The following is a 21,879-nucleotide window of genomic DNA, read 5'->3' as shown; positions in this document are numbered from 1 at the left end:
TTCCAGATCTATCCAAGAATTGAAATTTTTAAAGGTTGAAATAAAGATGAAATAAACAAGTTTCTCCTTTTTAAGGCACTTTTAAAAATGAAAGATATACAATGTAAGTCGAGTCTGAGCATTGCTTTTCTGCAGGAGTCATGTTTCTCTGTATATATATATATATATATATTCACTATCCCCAGTGTAAAAGCAAAAATCAAAACCAAATTGTATCTGATTTCAACTCACTCAAAAGTTTTCAATATAAATTTATTCTTCTTTCTTTGTATGACTTTTTAATGGATGGCGTCATTTTAGATTTCCTACTCATGTTTGAAGAGTGATATTTTTGTGGCATTTTTTGCATGAGTGTGAAGAACAGAAAAAGATCCAGTTTAGTTGGACCATAGAGTATGAAAAGAGGGGTAATATATAAGATCAGAGAAGTAATTTGGGTTATTATTATCATAACTTCCAATGCCAAGCAGAGGAGTTTGTGTTTTATCTTAAGGTAATAGAGAGCCACTAAATTTTATTAAATAGGAGAGTTAGACTTTCACTTTAGCAAAGTCATTTTGGTAGCTGTATGCACAAATGACTGAAATGGAGAGACGTGAGTCAAGAAGATCAATTAAGGGGCTATTATAATATAGAAGGGGGTGGATGTGAGAGACATTGTGGAAAAAGAAATGACTAGGATTGTCATCTACTAGAATATGTGGGATGAGTAAAAGTGAGTTGAAGCTGGCCTTAAGTTTGTAAACCTTGGCGACTAGAAGATGGCCTGATGGCCTGGACAGAAACAGGAACATTCAAAAAAGGATTAGGGAAAGATAATGCAATGAGATCTGAAATGTAAATTACAAACCGTTCATCCCTGTTCATCCCATGACTCATTCTGCATGGCCTAAAAGAAAGGGGGAAAGGGGATGAAGATGTTATTGGCCTCTGCCAGTCCTTGGAGTGGTGACGGCTATATCCATAAGCTGAACTCAGGGAAAGGGGATGGATATGCTGAAGAGAAGGAAGCTTTCCAAGTGGCATCTGTGCAGACACTAGTCTGGGTACTAAGGTTGGGGTTTGGATATAAGTTCCTTGACCAACAGGAGTATAGATGAGGGAAAGTTAGAAATTTGCACAGCTATAGTTGGGGATGGAATGGGGAAGTGTGGATTGATTGTGGGTGAAGAGTAGATATATGTGTGTTGGAGGCAAGCCTCATGATGGCTGTCACTGCCTTCTGTTACTCCACCATCACAACTGAGAATGGGAGATATGTAAGAAGGCCCTATTCGTATACTCAGAACTACCTGTAATCATGAAAGCAGTGGGAGTCAGCCTTCAGGGACTGGACAACACAACCATCCCTTCATGGGTCAACAAACCAATTTACAATTTTACCTTTGAGAAAGGAGACTACTCCCAGTTAATGGTGAAAGTTGTCAAGTCTTATCATTTATTTTATACCTCCTTCCCTCTTCTGACACTGCCACCACCCTGGTGTCAGTTACCATCTCCTTATGCCTACATTATTACAAGAGCCTGTTGATTGGGCTCTCTTCCTCATATGTCTCTCCTCCCCAGTCTGTCTATTACTCAACGGTCAAATTGATCTTCCTTAAGCATATATCTCACTTCATCACTCCTCTATTCATTAAACTCCAGTGGATTCCTGCTACCGCTAGGATAAAATTTAAAATTATGTTTTACTTTTTAAGTTTTGTATAACACAGCCCCTTTCTACATTTCTAGACTTCTTACACCTTGTTCCTCTTCATGTACTCTTTGATCCAGTAGCACTGGCCTCCCTGCTTTTCTTCAAACAGTCCATCTCCCAATTCCTAGCATTGTCAGTGGCTGTTCCCTATCGCTGGAACTCTTTTCCTTCTAATCTCTGTCTCCTGGTTTCCCTGGCTTCTTTATTCTTAGTTACCACCTTCTTTGAGAAGCCTTCTCCAAGTTTCCTTATTCTTAGTTTTTCCTTCTGAAATTAATCTCAATTAGCATGAACATGTGCGCATGCACATACACACACACACACAAGATAGATAAAAAGGTAGCTAGATAAATAGAAGACAAAAAGATGGATTGATGGATGGGTAGGTAGATAGAAGATAGATTATGTGTATGTATATATATGTTATTGTTTATACATTGTTGTATGAATAGTGTCACCCCCATTATAGTGTGTTGTAGTAGTCATAGGCGTAGTAGTAGTCATAGTCCTAGTAGTAGTAGTTCAGAGTATGGACTACTTTTTGCCTTTCTTTCTGTCTCCAGCACTTAGCACAGAGCCTGGCATACAGTAGATACTTAATAAGCATTCATTGACTTACTGACTGACTTTCTTTGCTAAAGGTCAGAATTACGTCCTTTGGGTACATGCAGCCCTCTAATAGGGTTAATTTGTGTTGCTTCTCATATAATAATCATCCTGAAACTCCTTATCAATCTTCTTTCAGGTGATGAGGAGCCAAGCTGGCCTTTAAAGGACTGCCCTGCCCTTCAGCTTTCATGTAGGACCTCTCCTAGGGAGGGAGAGGCTCCCAACCACACATTCTTTGCCCATTTGACTGTTTCTAATTTATTCCAATGTGTGAAATGCATGAGGCTGCCTGAGAGGGTTGTGGCTAACTTGGCTCTTTCCCTGCCATCTGGGTGTCCCCTCACCCTCTCCATTCCCATTTCTATACATAATCTACATACACGCCTTCCCTCCTGAGCCTTTGGCTCCCCCTCCTATTTCCTGTAGCCTTAAATCTTTTCATGTCAAACAATTATAGGCAAACCTTGCAGCATGATAGATAATAAAGCATCTAATCATTCTGTCACCTTTCTGTCCTCTACAGTGTGATTAGACAGCTATATTTTCGTTACAGGGTTGCTGCTAGCCCCAAAATACCATGTGAGATTTTTTTTTTTGTTATTTTGTTTTTGGTTTTCATTTCCTTGAAAGAAGAAAAAAGATAGTCCATCCCACCTAAATCCCACCTCTCCGTGTTTGTTGTGTCTTTTCCCAAATTTTAGACTTACTATACCTTTCTCCCAGCCATTTTCCTCCTCTCTAAACAGTGGCTCTGAAAATCAGCAGCAAAGAGGCCAGAGTTTGTTTAATTTAAACACACTGCAGCAGAATGAAGGTAATTGTCCACACAAACCATCTGCTACCTGGCGGGTATCCATGAGTCAGGGAGACAGAAATGTAGGCTGAAGTGTCTCTTTCATTCTGTTACCATGATAACAGCCTCGCTTAGAGTTTTAGTGGAGTTTTTTTTTATTATTGCTCCATAGAGGGTATTAGCTCTCAAAGTTAGACTTTTTCCATGGACTTCCAGGGGATTGATCCCAAGCCTCCCTAATTTGTTCTGAGGAGTATGTATGCACTCAAATGTGCACACATTCGATGGTGAGATAAAATGCAAATTTAACCACAGCCAAGAACTGTGATACAATGTCATTTTTCTAACAAAGCCAGCACCCTATTCTCAAGGCAACTAGTTTCCTGCCCATCCAGGTCACCCCCCCCCATAGTGACCTCTAAATGCCATTATTGATTATATATGCATGTTTAGTGTATGTGTTTTATCCCCATACCCTGCAAATATTAGGCACTTTAATGTTTGCTGAACTGGAATTAGTCTCTCTGCTTCCAGTTTTCCCCTTTTCAAATTACATCTTCCACACAGCTGCCAAAACAGCTTACCTAAAGCATAAGTTTTACTCTGTGACTTACCTGCTCAAGAATCTTCAGTAACTCCCTATCACTTCTTGGGAAAATACAAAGTCCTATGCCCTGCACAATCTGTTTTTATTTTACTGGAACAGAATTATTTCATGTTTCTTGATCTCATACGTTTTATATTCTGGCCTACTTGCTGTTTGCTGCACAAATCATTGCTTCTCCCACCTTTGAGCCGGGAATCCACAGCATACCTGAAAGGGACTCTCTTTTCCCATCTGCATTTTGGATTCCCTCTTTCCCTCCAGGTGAACCTTGAGTACCCTCTCCTAACAAAGCTTTTTTTTGTTTCTCCCAACTTGTTAGCCCTCTTGCTGTCCTGAAATTACTTTATATTAAGTTTGCGTGTTCTTTATATTGAGTCATCTATGTGCATGTAAGATTCCCCCAGTAGAATAAGCTTGTGGTAGACAAGGATGCTTTCATTTTTGTCTTTGTATCTCCATTACTTGGTATACTGCTTTGCACATCCTCAAAAGGATCTGTGATATGGATATTACAGATAATAACCTACCTATACTGTGCAACTTATTCCACTCTTGTCCATGTCCACTCATAAGTTTCTCATGAGGTGTCCATTTAACATCCTGAAGACTTTCCTTACATTATCATATCATGAGAAGGCCAGTGGTACACACTGATTATCCTCTAACTCTTTCCACATGATCAGCCTATCATATTTTTAAAGCATATATTTATTTGATGATGTCTTTTATACTGCTTCTTGTTCAGTCGATCAATAAAAATTGATGAAGCACCTGACATGTGTCAGATACTGGATTACGTGATGGGAATACAAAGAAAGGCAAAAGAGAGTTCTTGCCCTTAAGAAATTTGAAAATCTAATGAAGGCAATAACAAAAAAATTACTTTTTCCGTCTTTGCCAGGTCATGAGACAAAATCTCAGGGTTATTTTGATTTCCGTTTCTCTTTGTTATGATTTGGAGCATTCTTCCATATGGTTGTTTATTTTTTACAATTATTCTTTTGAAAACCATTCTTTATATTCTTTGATCACTTATTAAAGGTTATCTTTTTATATATTTCTGTTAGTTATTGAAATATCTTGGATAGAGATAACTGGGCTTAGAGATGGGAGAACCTGGGTTCTAATCTGGCCTCAGACACTTCCTACTATGTGATCCTGGCCAAGCCACTTCACTCTGATTGCCTAGCTCTTATGGCTCTTCTGTTTTGGAACTGATGCTTAAAAAAAAATAAGAAGAAGGAGAAAGAAAGAAAGAAATGGAATGGAATGGAATGTCTGGGATATCAGACCCTTATCAGAAATATTTGATATAGTGCCATTTAGGGAGAACTACCCCTTCTTGGGCTGCTCATCCATCTTTCACCCAACTCTCACCTGTGACTCCAAGTAGAAGATAAAAAGGACAATCATCAGAAAGAAGACACTAGCCTTAAGAGCAGGATTGAGAAGGGCTTCCTGTAGAAGGTGGGATGTAAGCTGGTACTTGAAGAATGACAGGGGATGAAAAAGAGGAGGAAAATTCCAGTTGGGAGAAAACTAAAGAAAATGCCTGGTGTCAAGAGGTGGAGTGTCTTGTGAGGAATACCTCCTGTGTAGTGTGACAAAGTCCAACTACAGCCTTCAGGCACTTTTTCTTTTATCCTCTGTGTAATAGTCAACTTCAGTTCTTTGAAGAATATAGCATTCCACCACTCACAGTCATAGAACTATTGGTATTAAATATTAACTTAGGAAAATGAACCTTTGTTTCAGGGGAAATTTGAGGTCTGAAAAGACACTTTGTAATTTCCCAAAAATAAACTGGTTCATTCAGTTCCTCAATACTGGACTCAAGACGTTGTCCAATTCTACTTACTATCTAGATACATGTACTGATGAGTGAGGCCTGTAGACTGTTCCTTTCACTACATGTTATGCTCTAGATACAAGGAAAGCCATTGGCTTTTCCTGTGGGGTTGGTTGGGCCAAATTCTTTGATGTGATCATGGATCTCACTTAGGAAACTCTGCAGTCTTCCAGGGATTGTTGCAACCAGTGCAATGTCACCTCCAAACAGGAGCATTTGGAAGACTTTGCCCTCCATGGCTTAGACTCTATGACAGGTCTCTTCTGTGACTATGGTGAACACTATATATCTCCCTGTTTTGTGCCCTGCCAAATGTTAATTGTCAGAAGATCATTAAACAAGGTTATCTCTGTTACTATAGCATTCAAGGAATCTTACCTCATTTCGATATGGGGCATGTAGACATCTTATTATCAGAGAACTTTTAAAGTTGCATTTTGTTCAGCCAAATGTTTTAATAGTCAACAGACAATAGACATAGTGAGATTTTGTATTCTTTACACTTTTTAAGCCCTTACTTTCTGTCTTAGAATAGATAGGAAGTATTGGTTCTAAAGCAGAAGAGCATAAGGACTAGGCAATTTAGGTTAAGTGACTTGCCCAGGGTCACACTAGCCAGGAAGTATCTGAGGTCAGATTTTACCTAGGACCTGCTTTCTCCATTCCTGCCTCTATCCACTGAGCCTCCTAGTTCTTTACATTTTTATTTAATTATGTGATAATAAAAATTCAATCCCTTATGGAATATCATTTGCAAAAGATGGCCTGTTCCTTTTCATTATTCTTGTCAAGAAAGTCTTTGATTTTCACAAAATTTTATATAAGTGGTAATATAGCCACATAGGTCATTGTTTTACACATAGAAAATCACTTTAAAAGTATCCATTTGATTGTTTCAGTTGGATGAGTCAAGCATTCTAGGGAAAAAATTATAGTTTCTATATTTTAAGCACAGATCTGACCATGCCAGTTCCCTACTAAGTTAACTTAGTGACTCCTCTGACTAAGGCATAACTTTCCAAATTCAGATTATTAATGTGTCTATATTTCTACCACCCCTCCAAAATTGACTGACCTAATCTTTTGTCATCTTTGCCATTCCAGGATGAACTACTTTTTTTTCTTTAATTTTTCTCCTACATAATAAATAATGTGACAAACTACAAGTTCAAGTTCATTTAAGAGCACCTTTATTACTATTCCTCTTTGGGCCTCAATTTACTTATCTTTAAATTCTGGAACCCATATCAGATGGTCACTAAGAACCCTTCTTGTTGTAAGATAATTTCAATGGAGGTAGTATTAATGATTCTCCCTAGTGAGGGAGGACATGACTTGCCAAAGTAGAAATGACAAAAATCTTAACCCATGTCTTAGAGTTCATGATAAATCAAAGGGGAAAACCTGCGTACCACCAGTTTTGGCAAATCTAATTTCAGAAAACTAAAAGAAAAGATAGGTATGATCTCATGGTCTAAAATTATTAAAAGGATGTTGATCCACAATGGATGGGATACTTTCAAGAACAAACAAATGTTTCTGATTTATGTGTTAGAAAATACATTATAGGTCAATCATGACATATTTGGCCTTTGGTATATGGTATTGTTTTGAGGAATATGATTTGGCCAATGGTATGTTTAAATCTATGTAATAATTAGCTTTATCATAAAAATATTACACTGTGCTTGTATTGAGGAAGGTTTGAAAGGTACTATATGATTCCATAAAGTTCTGTCTCCTCCCACCTCCCTACCCCATACCCTTAATTGTCCCTCTCCTAACCAGCTAAAGCCTGAAGGTTCACAACTATTTTAAATATTAATCAGTCATTTTATTCTATAGTTTCTCCTGATCTTTTGTTCATTGCCAGGCTAACAGTGCCAAGGAGAAATTTCTAGGGAACCATCCTGTTTGTTCATTCCTCTATAACAAACCTTTTGAAGGTGTGTACCTGATTCTTAGATCTCTGCAAACCTGAGATTGTGGTGGCAAAAGATCTAGCCTAAAGTCTTATATATAATGGACATTTGAATAATTGATTAATTGGTTAAGAGCACCTGGATATGAAGACAATGGGTCTTTGGGGAATTCTTAGCAGATCTATTTTAGCTAGAGCTAATTGAATCACCCCACCAGAATTCTGCTAAGGAAGGTTTAAGTCAAGGTTTCACTTGTGAGAAGTATAGGTTAGAACTAGCACATAGATCCTCTGGTTAATGACTACTCTCTAGGAGTGGTAAGGGAGTCCTGTAGTTGGTGACTAAAACACATAAATAATGTTATTTATTATTAAAGATTTCTGAGGTTAAGTGACAATTCAACTTTTGTTAAGAGGCTATTGCCAAAGTCATAAATTAATCTATATGAAAAATATTGTATTAGGTATGAAAGGAAGTAAGATAGTGTTGAGATCTGGTCCCTACCCTCAAGAGGCTTATAGTATGGAAGCTATATACATCAGTAACTATAAAACAAAATGGAAGATGGTAAATGGGTAAGATGTACACATAAAATGTGAGAGTTCAGTAGAAGAGACTTTCAACAAGGGTCATCAGAGAAGGTTTCATAGTCAAGGTGGCATTTGAAGTACTCCTTATAGGACCAATAACATTTAAGCAAATGGAAAAGGGAGAAGACATATGAGAATGAGCAGTAGCATAAAAATAAGGAAGTATGGGATGTTCAGGAAACAATTAAATAGTGTGGTTTAACTGGAGTATAAACTAAATAAAGAGAAGTGATGAGATATTACTATAAATGCCAAATTAAGGAGTTTAGATTTTGGTAGTAAATGGGAAGCCATTGTTCATTATCCAATTAGTTTTTGAACAGTAAAGTTACATAATAGATCACAACTATGAAGTAGGCAATTTAATCTAATATAGTTATATAGAAGATAGATTAGAAAGATAAAAGACAGAAAGCAAAGAGACCAGTTAAGAGGCCAAAAACATAAATTAATCAAACTGAAAGGACCTTAGAGATGATGAAAGAAAAGCAGCATGGCACAATAAAAATAATCCTAGTTTCAGAGTTTGAATAAACCTATGTTTGAATTTAGCTATATAAACATGTGCAGGCTATTTCCCTCTCTGAGACTTAATTTCTTCCATCTATAAAATGGAAATTATAATAGACCCAATAAGAGAATGTATGTAAAGCATTCTGCAAAACTTAAAGCATAATGTAAATAGTAGCAGTTGTTGTTACCTCATAGGGTTACTGTGCAAGCATTAGATGGTAACATCTGAAAAGAACTATATAAATATCATCATCTGATCCATACCCCTCATTTAACAGAGAAGCAAACTAAGATCTAGTCAGTGTGATGTTAATAACTGGTTAGAACTTGAACACTAGATCTTATGACTTTAATATAATGCCCTTTCCAAAGAGTACTAGTTTGCCCTAGAACCTTTACATCCTATTCAAGGGGAAGATGATCATTTTAGTAGGAAGTAGTTCCCACAGAGCCTGGGAAATTAACAGAGTAGGTAAAATTTATCTTTAGTCCCCCCACACATTCCTCCTTTTCTGTACTTCCTCTCCACCTCTTGGCCTGTTGTCCTGAACTCCCAGCCTCCCAACACTCTCATGCTGTTTCTTAGCTGTCCAATGACCTCTACTGTGATAACTCAACTTGTTCCTGAAACATTTCGATATGGGCATGTAGACATCTTGTTATCAAAGAGCTTTTAAAGTTGCATTTTGTTCAGCCAAATGTTTTAATAATCAACAGACAATAGACATAGTGAGATTTACTCATCCCCATTCCATTTGCCCCTTTTTGTCCTCCCAAAAAACTTCCATTTTGCCCCTATGAGGAATCTCAGCTTGGAGAAGAGTAACTAACTTACCTATCAGTGAATAAGCATTTATTAAACTACTGTTACATGCCAGACACTATGCTAAATGCTGCAATAAAAAAGCAAGTGAAAATTCCTGCCCTCAGGGAGTTTATGTTCTCTGAGGAGAGATAATATATGCAGAAGTAGGTATATTTAAAAAATTAAAAGTACATAGAAGAGAATTTTGGGAAGAAGATCTACTAGAAGGTGGGGGAACCAGAAAGGCCTCCTCGAGAAGGTGGTACGTGAACTGAATTTTGAAGGAGATGAGGGATTCTTAATCAAAGATGAGTGAGGGAGCTCATTCCACATATGGGGAAGAGCCAATTCAAAGGCACAGAGATGGAGTGCTATATATGAGGAAGAAGAAGAGCTTTTTGACCTGATTATAGGGAGCATAAAAAGAATAATATGTGATAAGGCTGGAAAAGTGACTTGGAGCCAAAGAGCTCTAGTTACAAAATGGAGAAGTTAATATTTGATTCAAGAGCTAAAAAGGACTCATGGGAGTATAACAAATAGACCTAAACTTTAGGAAAAGTGCTGTATCATCAATGTAGGGAATGATTTGCCAGGGGAGAGATTTGAGGCAAGGAAGTTAACAAGGAGGCTATGGTAGTCCAGGGAAGGAAGATGACGATTTCCTGAGAGTCATTGTGGAGGTAGGAATTATAAGATATGACAACTGTATATTTAAGGTGAGGAAAAATGAGAAGTAAAAGGTGACACCTAGGTAATGAACCTAGGTGATTAGAAAGATGGTGCTACACGTGACAGAAAAAGGGGGAGTCAATAGGGGACTGGATTTTGTGGGAGGGATCATGAATTCTGTTTTTTAATGAGTTTAATCAATTTGTTAACAAGCATTCATTAAGTGCTCCATGCCAGGTTTTGTGCTTAATACTAGGATTACAAAGAAGAGCAAAAACAATTTCTGCCCTCAAGGATCTTACATTCTCATGGAGGAGACAACATGTAAATAAACAGGTACATTCGAGATACTTTCTGAGTAGAAAGAAACTTTTGAGGAATGTTCAAATGACTGAAGGAACCAGGCCAGTCTGCTGCAGAAAGTGCCATTGAGTTGAATTTTGAAAGAAACCAATGGTGTCAAAAGATAAGAGGTAAAAAGGAAAAACACTTTAAGCATGGAGACAGTCAGTATAAAGACTGTAAACATAAAATGTAAAAAGATGTGATAGGAAGTGTGTGTAAGAAGGAGCAGGAAGTAGACCAGGATCACCGGACCTTAAAAGGAGTGAAGGAATGGCATACAGGAAGAGAGGAAACAGGTCAGATTATGAAGAGCCTTAAACACCAGACAGAAGGCTTTGTATTTGAACTTAGTGATACTAGAAAGTGACTGGAATTTATTGAGTTGGGGGATATGGGTATGACATGATCATATTTATTCTTTAGGAAAACTTGTAGAAAATCACTCTGGCAGCTCTATAGATGATGGATTAGAGTGGGAAGAGACAGGAGACAGGCTATTGTAATAATCCAAGTGAGAAGTAATGGACTACTTACTCTAGGATAGAGGTTTTTGTGAATAGAGAGAAGGGACTGTATACAAGAGATGCTATGAAAGTAGATAAAGTAAGATTTGGCTACTGTTTGGATAAGAGGGGTCAGTGGGAGTGAAGCATCAAGCGGGATTCTAAAGTCGCAAACCTGGGTGGCTGAGAAGACAGTGATAGCAAGAGAGTACAGTATAAATAATGAGTTTTATGAAGAAAGAGTCCAGTGTGAGTTCTGTTTTTGGATATGTTGAGTCTGATGGCATTGTAGACACAAATAACTTTTTTTAAATTCAGTTTTATTTTATTTTCAAATTCCTCTAAATTCACTTCCTCCCAACTCTCTCTCCTACTCTATTGAGAAAAAAAAACAAAACTCACTTTGACATATAATCAAGCAAAACAAATTCCCATATTAGTCATGTCAGAAAAATCTAACTCAATCTTCATTTTGAACCCATTACCTCTGTATCTGGAGGTGTGAATAACATGTTTTATGATGAACCCTCTGGAATTGTGGTTTGTCATTTGGTTGTCACTATGTGCCAGAGATTATGCTTAGAGCCAAGAATACAAAGTGCCATGGTCTCTGGGACCCACCCTGTCCATGACTTTGGGGGTCCTTGACTAGGTGTGGCGGCGAAGGCATAAATGTGTGATGGGAAGACAGTTGAGAGTGTCAGCCTGGGTCAGGCTTTGCATGAAACTGCTCCATCTGGCCCAGAGTTGTGTTTATTTTTATACCCCTCAGTGGTTACACATTTTCTTGGTATACAGCTACATTATTCAACATACATGTTCAATGCAGATTACTTAATACATTAACTTTTAACAAATCATTTGATTAACATTCTGTGATCATTCTATATACTTATATTGTTACTTTTGATTCTGACAACCTACACAAAGCTCTTGCAAGATAAATGGTTTCATCACAGGCAGCGTAGCTAGAGGTCAGTTCTTTCATTAGCCTGTGAGGTACTTGGGCTTATGTACAATCAAAGAAAAATCATTTGTTACCTTTAATAAGATAGATAATCAGGAGTTCTAGAAGACTGTCAACAAACACTGCTGTTGCCAAGTTGAGGCATCAAAGGATAACAGAAACAATCCAGTTTTAATTATCATTTTTCTAATGTTAGATTGGAGATTTCCAAGACAGATTTTAGTTGGTAAAACAAATCATTGAGGCATGAGGTATCGGCCTCTCGCTAGAGTGATTAATAAGCTTATTATTAATAAGCTCAGGAGAGCTTGTTCCAGGCCTGTACATTGGGTGGGGAATTTTGAGTGCAGCTTTGTTAGAAGTTATATGCCTAAGTGAAAGTTAACCCATGATAGTCTCTAAATTTGATTTTGTAAGTATGATCTTTTGGTGATATTCTGGGGGATAATATGGAGCATTAGTATCAATCCTGCAAGTATTTTGCTCTCATATTATTTTTCCTGAAGCTAGGGAGAGAACAATGATCATAGCAATTCCAATAATAAGGAATGTTAGTAAGAGAAGTTATACAGAGAGGGGCTGAGTGAATGTCTCCATCCTTCCTGGGGGCCACTTTGTGACCTCTAGTTTCCACAAGTGACCATGTCAAACAGCGTGGCTTTGATGGCCCCTGACAACAAAGAAAAGCCAAAAACAGGTCCAGCCTTCAATGGAGCTTACAGTCTAATGGAGGGAAACAACAGACAACTATGTACAAAGAAGCTATATACCAGATAAATTAGAAGTAATCTCAGAAAAAAGTCACTAGAATTAGGGGATTAGGCAAAACTTTAAAAGGCTTGAGAATGCTAAGTAACCAATCATAATTCACAGATGAAGTTGATGAGGCATATTTTTTTGTACATAATCAGTGAATAAATTTGTTTTGCTCAACAATGAATATTTGTTTAAAAAAATTTTAGCTTTGTTTTTATTTTTAATGGAAGAAAGAAGTAGGGGAGAGAAGCAGATTTTTATTCATTAAAAAAAGTTGAATTAAAATCTGGCTTTTTCCTATTTTCTATTAAAATAAAATAAATAAAATTTTTTAAAAAGATATTAGCTTATGGGACATCTAGTACCATTCTCTCTCTCAGGAAGGATACTAGAGCTGGATATATATATTGAACTAAGGGTCATATGCATAGACATTAAATTGAAATTTAATTGAAGATGTGTGTGAATGTGACTTATATGCTTCTTGAAATGGTGGTTCAGGCCAGGGACTCACAAATCAGAAGAGAGGGCCACAAAGCAGAAGTATCACCAGGGGGGAAAAGTGGAAGAATGAGAATTCTGAGGTTAATAGAACTGCCTGTTCCTGGATTAGCTCTAACTTACACTCCAGAGTTTGTTTCTCAGGTCCTTAGCTCTCAAGTTATGAGTTAGTTAGTGTTCCCAGAATTTTGACATATATTTACTTATTAGACTATCTTTTCATCTCCATTACCCTAGCGCTCACTAGAATTATACATATATATGTTATGACACCTTTGATGAGTACCAATAGTACTTTTTAAAAATATTAGACTAAGCATCAACAAGAGTACTTCATTCTGAATGGAATAGAGCCGGGTATGTGTGAAATCTGCCCTAATAGAAATGAGAGACAAAAGGGAAGAATTCTTCCAGTTTTTCTCAGTTTGGGGCCATCCACTCACAGAAATAAGGTTTGTATCTTAAGGCATTGATAGTAACCACTTTTAGTCTTATTTTTCTATAAAAGGGATACATATATCAGGCTTACAGGTCATTCTCAAATGGTGGTGTACTCCACTAAAGGTGGAGTAATTTGATACTGTGCGCCATAAACTCAGAGAATCATGTCTGAAAATGTGGACACCCCACCCCCATCACTCTAGCCTCATGTCTACAACTATTTTCATAAAATATTTACACTTCAGTTATTGAGACCTACTTTTAATTTTTTTCCTTTCTTTTAAAAAAATTCTCCTGTGCCTCTAGAGATTCCTGCAGAAGTTTCAGGGAAGATAACTCATGCGCCAAATGATATCAATAAATACTCATTAAATGTTTGCTATGTGTATGGTGCTGTACTTCCTTTCAAAAAGGAAATAAATAAGTGTAAAAAAAAAGTATGCCTCCAATTGAGGTGCCAGCGCAAATATTTTTGAAAAGTAAAATAACAATAAAGTTCAACATTTATTAATCCCTACTATACAGTAATATACAAACATAGAAGAGAGCTCCCAATTAATAAACATGTATTAAGTACCTACTATGTGCCAGGTATTGTTCTCGGTGCTGGTGATAAAAAGAAAAGCCAAAAATAGACCTACCTCTCAAAGGAGCTCATAATCCAGTTGAGGGAAACAACATACAAATAACAAAGTACAAACAAGCTATATGCAAAATAAATTAGAAATAATTACAGAAAAAATAGTTACTAGAATTAGAGGGGATCAACAAAGGCTTCCTGTTGAAGATGGAATTTTAGCTGAGACTTGAAGGAAGTCAGGAGGCAGAGAAGAGGAGGGAAGAGAATTCCTTGTATAAGGGACAGCTGGTGACAGTGCCCAAAGTCAGGAGAGAGAGTATTTCGTTCAAGGAATATCAAGGAGAATTGTGTTACTAGATCGGCGTAGAGGAGGGAAATGAGGTGGAAGGTGGAAGAACACTGGAAAGTTGTATAGGTTATGAAGAGTAGTTGCCAAGTTAATTGTATAAACAATAAGTGCTATAAAAGTTCAGAGGAGAGAGAACCCCAAAATGTTCCTTTTTCTCTTAGAGTTCCTTATTTATATATTTTTCCAACATTTGTCATATTATTGACTTGTATCACAGATTTTTAAATAAATGTTTTCTGCCTATCTAGAATGTAAACTATTTGAGGCAGATATTATGTCTTAAATGTATAAGCACTGATCATATATTTGTACTGTCTATAGCATCTAACTCAGAGGATATTCAGTTCATTTGATAAATGAATATTGTCACCCACATTTATTAATTCTGGAGATAACACAGTTGTAAGGGGTTAAGGGAACAATGTACAACAATATATCTAAAGGTGCAAAAAACAGCAAAAACATGGGAGAAATATTAGACCTTATTAATATCAGTAAGAAAAAAAGATAACCTCAGCAACTACTGACCTATATGTCTTTTCTCCCATCTTTACACAGTCTGATTAAGGGTTAGCTATATGAATCAAGGACATACTCCCATCAAGGTATAAGGATGGGATTCTAACCCATCCAGTTCAGTTAATATAGGCCGAATCAATTAATCAAAAGAATAAATTTAAGGGGGTAGCTGGGTAGCTCAGTGGATTGAGAGCCAGGCCTAGAGACGGGAAGTCTTAGGTTCAAATCTGACCTCAGACACTTCCCAACTGTGTGACCCTGGGCAAGTCACTTAACCCCCATTGCCTAGCCCTTACCACTCTTCTGCCTTAGACAGAAGGTAAGGGTTTAAAAAAAAAAAAAGATTAAATTTAGTTGCAAATTAGTCCTTAATCAACTTGAGAGGTTTTGACCACTGAATGAAAGACAGATGGCTCCCCACATGGGAAATATAGGAAACATCTTATACTTGGTTCAAGGAGACCGGATCACACCTTAGACTACATGTAACAACAGTAAAAAAAAACATGAAACCAGTTTGGAGTCACCAGTAGTAAGCTAGCTTTTATAGTCTAGCAGTAGAAGAGTTCCAGTTTAAGAACACTGATTCAAGAATTAGAGCCAAGTTGCAGCTAGGCAGCTCAGGGGATAGGGCACCAAACCTGGAATCAGGATATCCTGGGTTCAAATATGACCTCAAATACTTTCTAGCTGTGTGGCCATGGACAAGTCACTTAATCCCAATTGTCTATTCTTTACCACTCTTCTGCCTTGGAGCCAATACTTATATCAGATTCTATGACAGAAAGGAAGGATTAAAAAAAAAAAAAAGAGTTGGAGCCAAGCCCCACATTGAAATGGCCCTCAGAGGGCTAGGAGGATGTCTTACTCTTTCCTCCTAACCCCACCTCCATCAATATTTTCAACAGGGAGATGAAACCAGTAGCACGTGGTATGTATCCAATAGAGAAATTGGACAAGTGGAATACAACCCATCCAGCCAGGAATGGCAGTTAATTGAGGAAAGGCAGCTGCTTATGAACATGACCTCTTATGATGAAGAAAAGTGCTTGTGATAGACTATGAAGGCACCAACCCTTGGAGCCCAGTAGGGAACTACACCTAAGGGGCACTTCATGAGGACTCTATGATGGGAAAAAAGAATTTCCAATAAATGGGAGTTGTGAGTCACCCCATGCCACATGTGTTCTCCCCACTTTTGTAGCTTGTGCCCATTCACATTATGCTTATTGTTGATCATGCAAAAGGAAGGAATTTGATTCATTAGAACCAAATGCTACCTTCTATGCTCTTTTATAACAAAGTTTCTCCCATTCCAGGTGTCAAAATCATTTACGATTCCTTGGAAGATAGAACAATAGAAATAACCCCATTTAACATTCTTCTGATATTAAATGCCAAATGAAGCCTAAAATAGAGAAAGATGTGCTGATCAAAAGTATTCACAGCAGTGATGGAAAAGAGTTATCCCACAGTCCTCTCAAAGAAGGATTTTGAATTGTGAAATCTACCAAATGCTTCTGTTTGTGGGGGCTTTGGCACTGATTGCATTAAACATCTCTTTCAAGAAGAGATCTATAATTCCTCAAAAGAGTTTGACCAGTATAATCTACAAGTGGATGGAAATGTTTGTTGCCCATACTTCAATATGCATTTTGACAATGCTCAACAGAATTTGCCCAGATATATGTTTATCTGGGGAAAACAGAATAAATGAGCAAGTTGGGTCCTGAGTTGAAGAAAAGGCAGGGAACAAATTGGGCTGTCTTCCCGAAATTGCCTGACTCTTTACTGGCCCAGGGTTTCCAAAGAAAGTAAAGGTCTAAATCTAGCTTCAGACATTTCACTTAACCCCCATCACCTAGCCCGTACCACTCTTCTGCCTTGGACCTGATACATAGTATTGATTCTAAGACAAAACATGAGAGTTTTTTAAAGTATTTTTTTAATACTGATATTCTATTGGTGTTGTATATAGAATTAGATAGAGGACAATGTAGTCACATGGTGGGGCTAGTCAGGCTGAAACATATAACTAATGAGAAAGTTTGAAGAAGACAAAAGTAAATAAAGGACATTATCAAGGAACTGTGTGAATGAAAGAGAAGATGAATCAATTACTTGGCAAGAATAAGGGATGGTAAATAGGCTGCTAGAGTGTTCCACTGGTACTCTGGAAATACCGAGGGGAAAAAGGCCTCCAGCATGGTGATGGACTCCCTGTTTGGTAGACCTGTCACAAATCTATTCAAGTACTTGAATAAATGACTGAATGAAAAGAATGAATAAACTTTACACAAGGATAGAGAAAAAAGTTGGGCTAATGTCATGAAAAACAGTAGATTGTGTCTAAGGATTAGCAGTCTTCATAAAGCTAGTTCTATATTCTACATTAAGAACAAATGTCCTAGAAGTAGAATCAAATTCTACTCTCCTGCTAATGAGAAACAGTACCTAGAAGTCAAAAATGAGCCTCAAGCATCAGATTGCATGATGTGTGGTACTGCCATGGTTGAGGCTTGCAGAGCCATGTTTTCCCCTTTGTTTCTCATCATGACATAATAAAGATTATGAACTCCTCTGGGTCTTATAAGGAGTAGCACCACTTTTCTCACCAATTCTAGTGAGTTATATGGTTTTTTTCCTTTTTCATTAGGCTTTTGGAACAGGTGGGGAAGTCTATCACTAATATTGTATACCTGTTATGATTAAAATTCTCCAGAGACCATATCATAATTTATAATTTATAATTATTTATTAAATTATAAAAAGCAAGCTAGAGAAAGAGAAGGCACCAACCATGTGTGTCCAGCAGTTCTCTTAGCTACCTTTTCCTCTACCATGGCCCAGAGTCAGCACAAACCCAACTGCACCCCTACTCAATCCAGCTGGGATTCCAAGGGAAAAGCCTTTACTTCCTCCCTGTACTCTTTATGCTCCTGGTGATGTCCCTTTACCAAACTTTTTGATTGGAGCCCTTAAACCTTACTCTGGACTAGAGGCCAGTCTTCCAGATGCCAGGAGTAATGTTTAGAATGGCCAACAGAGCACATGTCCTTTTTCTCTGCAAAGCTATCTTAACAGGCTTCTTTCCTAGATAAACAAATAGCCCATCTCCCCTCATTATTCAGCAAGGGGCTGAAGAAGTGCATTATAACTTCAATCTTAAAATTAAACATTCTCCTTTTAAAATCCAGAGGTTGTCTTAGAGTACCAAAAAAATAGTACAGACTAATGTAAAGTTTCCATATACCCAAAGTGATTGTTAGACTAAAAAAGCTGCACCAAAGGGCAAAAATAAGAGGAATGGATATAAGTTACAAGGATGCATATATGAGCTGAACAGAAAGAAAACATTTTAACATTTCTGTTCTCACCCTGGACCCTGGCCTTGGACAGCCTAGAACCCATTTAGGAATTCCAGGTGGCAAGAAGACCTGCCATCATTGAGATCACCCTTCCCTCCTCTTATTCCATCCTCTGGCCAGGACATATCCAAACTGCTTGACTGCTCACATGGCTTGAATGGGATGAGAGGAACGAACTCTTCATGTCAGTGAGATAGAAGCCCACCAGGCCTCACTGCTTCCTACCCTGTTTGGACTTCCCATCTGTGCACTGTCATCTGACCCAATGAAGTAAACTAGAATTCCTGGGCCTTGCCATTGGCCCCAAAGCTAAATCTTTAAGATGTCTGGAACTTCCCATATACCCTACATCTGGATTTTCTTTTATATGTTGTCTCACCCACTTAGAGTGTGAGCTTGTCGAGAGTAAGAACTGTCTTGGTTTTTCTATGTGTATCCTCCATGTTTGTCACACAATATGATTTTAATAAATGCTTTTTCATGTATTCATTCATCTATCCCATAGAGGAATTGGCTGCCTGGTGAAGTAATAAGTTCCCAGCTCCTTCAAAGATTTTATAGCAGAAATTCCTACAATGAAAAAATTTGATTAAATGACCTCTAATGACCCACTACCCTCAATTCTTAAAATTTTATATTCTCTGTTTTCTGCAAAGAATCATATGTTTAGCTTGGGTCTTAGCCCAAAGCCATTTACAGGTTGAAATTCTGATGATGAATAATGTAATGTCTTGTTAGGGTCATAAATATAACCTGTCCAAGACAGGATCCTTCTGTATTTATCTTTCTGAGATCCTCAAATCATAGCCTTTCTTCATGGCTTAATTTTTCCCAGTTATATTTTCTTAAAAGTTCCTGACCTATATTCCAAGCTTTGTGTTTCTTTCTCTGAACAGCAGAGCTTAGACCTTTGCTGAAGGGCCCTCAGGAGTGGCCATGGTGGGTAGATTGTGAGATAGAGATTATTTATCTTTGACCTTATTTCTATGTCATACCCATCATACCACACCTCCTCCCAAACTTCCTGTGGGCCCTCCAAAATTGTGAGTCAGTTTCTATTTAGCAGCTCCAGCTCTCACTTATGTCCTCCTTTGCTGGCTGATTTCAGCAGAGGCTCATTGAATTTGCGTTCACCATGACATATATGCTGAACTCCAGCTTCTGTGAAGCCAACCACAGTTAAATCCCTGTCACATACATCTCAGCAGCATCACCTGTTTTGTAATGAGTTGTACAATCCTTTGATCCATATATTCTCTTTGCTCTGTCTACCCAAAGCCCACCCCTCGTCTAAGTCTGCTCCTTCTAAATCTCCTTCAGTGCTATTCCTATCTTTCCCTCCAGTTCACATTTTATTCTTGCTTTGTATCTTCCTTCCCTTTTTTCATTTATCTTTGTCATCCCTTCTTCAGTTCCTCAGGGGATAGTGTGACCTATTCTCAGACTCACCTATGATGTGAATATTTGCCACAATCTTTGACTGAGTTGCCTTATTGGTTTATAGCAGTGACCCAAGATAGATAAAAGAGAGGGTCTTTTCCCCCTCCAAAAAACAAAGACAACAGTGACTCGGGGATAACCTGCTTTATGTCTTTGTTCCTCCTAGGCCCAGGCTACAGGATCCCCACACATATCTCCAACTCATGGAAGTGGCCGCCCAATGCCCATGCCAGTCCGCTCGACATCTGCTGGCTCTACTCCTACTCATGGGCAGCAGGACTCACTGAGTGGAGTTGGGGGAGACATACAGGAAGCCTTCGCACAAGGTAAGTTTCCACATTAGAGCAAGGAAAGCAGAGGGGTTGGGAAACTATGTATAAGAGCACTACTGAGCTTTCTTCAGGCCCTTCCTTTTTTTTTTAGTCTAAACTTTAAATATTGAAATCGTCGTGCAAATGCTGAGTAAATGAACCCAAAGAACCAGTCCAGAGTATTTTTCCCTTCAGATGGGCTTACCTGAAATTGAAAGTGTTAAATATAAGCAGGACAGGACAGTCTTGGTACACTTGTAGAAGAGGACTCAGATTTGGACCAAATGCCCATCAGATCTTTACCCATCTTTGGTTCCTGATATTTCCTTTATCATTAGGAGTGACATCCTTCTTGTCATTTGGGCTTTGCTTCCTTCCTATGAAGGGCATATGGTAGATGTCTATCAAAGTAATATCCTGCCTTGGGAAGGCTTAAAACAGACTAAAGAAAGAATAGCTGGGTCTGTGGGTAAGATTTTTAACATATCATCTATATTCCATCTCCTGTATAGACCTGCTGACAACAGCACAACTATAGGTTTGGAAAAGGCTAGTTCTCCCAGGGACCTTGATGTTGGTGGCAAAATAGCAGCAGCAGCAAGTGCTAGATTGCCTGGGTGGGAACCCTTAGAGAAGATGGAAGGGGCACTGAAATCAAGTCCAAACAAAAATGCAAAATTACTATGCCACAGACTTAGTCCTGAACCCCCTCTGATATAGTTAGCTCCTAAGAGAACAGAGGTGCAGGAGTCTGATATTTGTCTGAAATGGGCAAACAGAAAGAGGCTAGCGTGTAGCTCCATATAGCATATAGCAAACTGCTATATGGCATCCTGAGATGCAATATGGGGCTTCAGAGAACCCACCTTCTGTGGCTGGAAACAGATGGCATTGATGTTGCCAGCCCCTCTCAGGTGTTCTGTGGCTGTGTCTGGGAATCTTGCAGAAGTGGCTCATCAACCTGGATATCTCCTCTCTATGCCCACTCTGGCATCCCCATCTGCTCTGACTCCCCTCAGGTACAAGGAGAAACCTCCGCAATGATCTGCTTGTGGCTGCTGATTCCATCACCAACACCATGTCATCTCTGGTGAAGGAACTCCATTCAGGTGAAGCCCAGAGCTCCAGCCTCACATCTCCACATCACCCTCTCATACATACACATGTTTCTAACCTCATAAATCCCACAAGTGAACTCCTTTATTAAGGATTTCCACTTAAGCAAGGGCAGACTTTATTCCATCAGCCATATCACTCTTATTTTTTTTTATTTATTATTTCTTCAAACACGTGGTCTCTTACCTCTTAGTGTCTAGCACCCACATGTCTTTATAGATACCTGTACATTTTGCACAAATTTAACCTTATGATGAAAATTCATGAAAACAAAAATGAACATACAACAAATAAAAAGAATGAATGTGAAAAGTCTCATATTTGCCTTTTTGAGTTTGAGTTTGCAAATATAGGCTCACCAGGAGGTTTTTTATTTCCTCCCAGTTTTATGACAGGATAAGCTGACTACAAATGGACAGTGCTGCTTTGTTTAGGGTCTCTTGGTCTAAACAGTTTGGTCTCCTGTGTTAACTAAAAGACATAGATTAGTATGCCTTTTTTACTAAAATAAACCTTTTCTAACAACAAATGCTATTAAAACAGAAAAATATAGGCATTAACTAGTATTGTTAGAAATGTCTATAAATTAGATATAGAATTTAGAATAATTTGTTATCTTTTGTT

The 21,879-nt window shown here is 38.0% G+C and overlaps 1 protein-coding gene across 12 annotated transcripts in view; it reads left to right on the top strand.

The window, feature by feature from the left end:
- The window catches only part of DTNB (dystrobrevin beta), a 398,765-nt gene that overhangs the window by 356,705 nt on the left and 20,181 nt on the right, over positions 1-21,879 (top strand). For 8 of the 12 annotated variants that reach the window (XR_008915458.1, XM_056813139.1, XM_016424694.2 and 5 more), the window contains 2 exons: positions 19,995-20,154; positions 21,159-21,248. Coding sequence is in view for 11 of the 12 variants with exons in the window: in XM_056813139.1 (XP_056669117.1) it covers positions 19,995-20,154; positions 21,159-21,248 (250 nt within the window). In the remaining variant the exon portion in view is untranslated. Of the gene's footprint in view, positions 1-19,994; positions 20,155-21,158; positions 21,571-21,879 lie in introns of those variants that run through there. The other 4 variants (XM_056813141.1, XM_056813140.1, XM_007475943.2 and 1 more) reach the window with 2 other exon arrangements.

The sequence above is a fragment of the Monodelphis domestica genome, chromosome 1 (assembly GCF_027887165.1).
Source record: "Monodelphis domestica isolate mMonDom1 chromosome 1, mMonDom1.pri, whole genome shotgun sequence".
Lineage (NCBI taxonomy): Eukaryota > Metazoa > Chordata > Mammalia > Didelphimorphia > Didelphidae > Monodelphis > Monodelphis domestica.
Note: the sequence above shows the minus strand (reverse complement) of the source record. Positions and strands in the feature narration are given on the sequence as shown.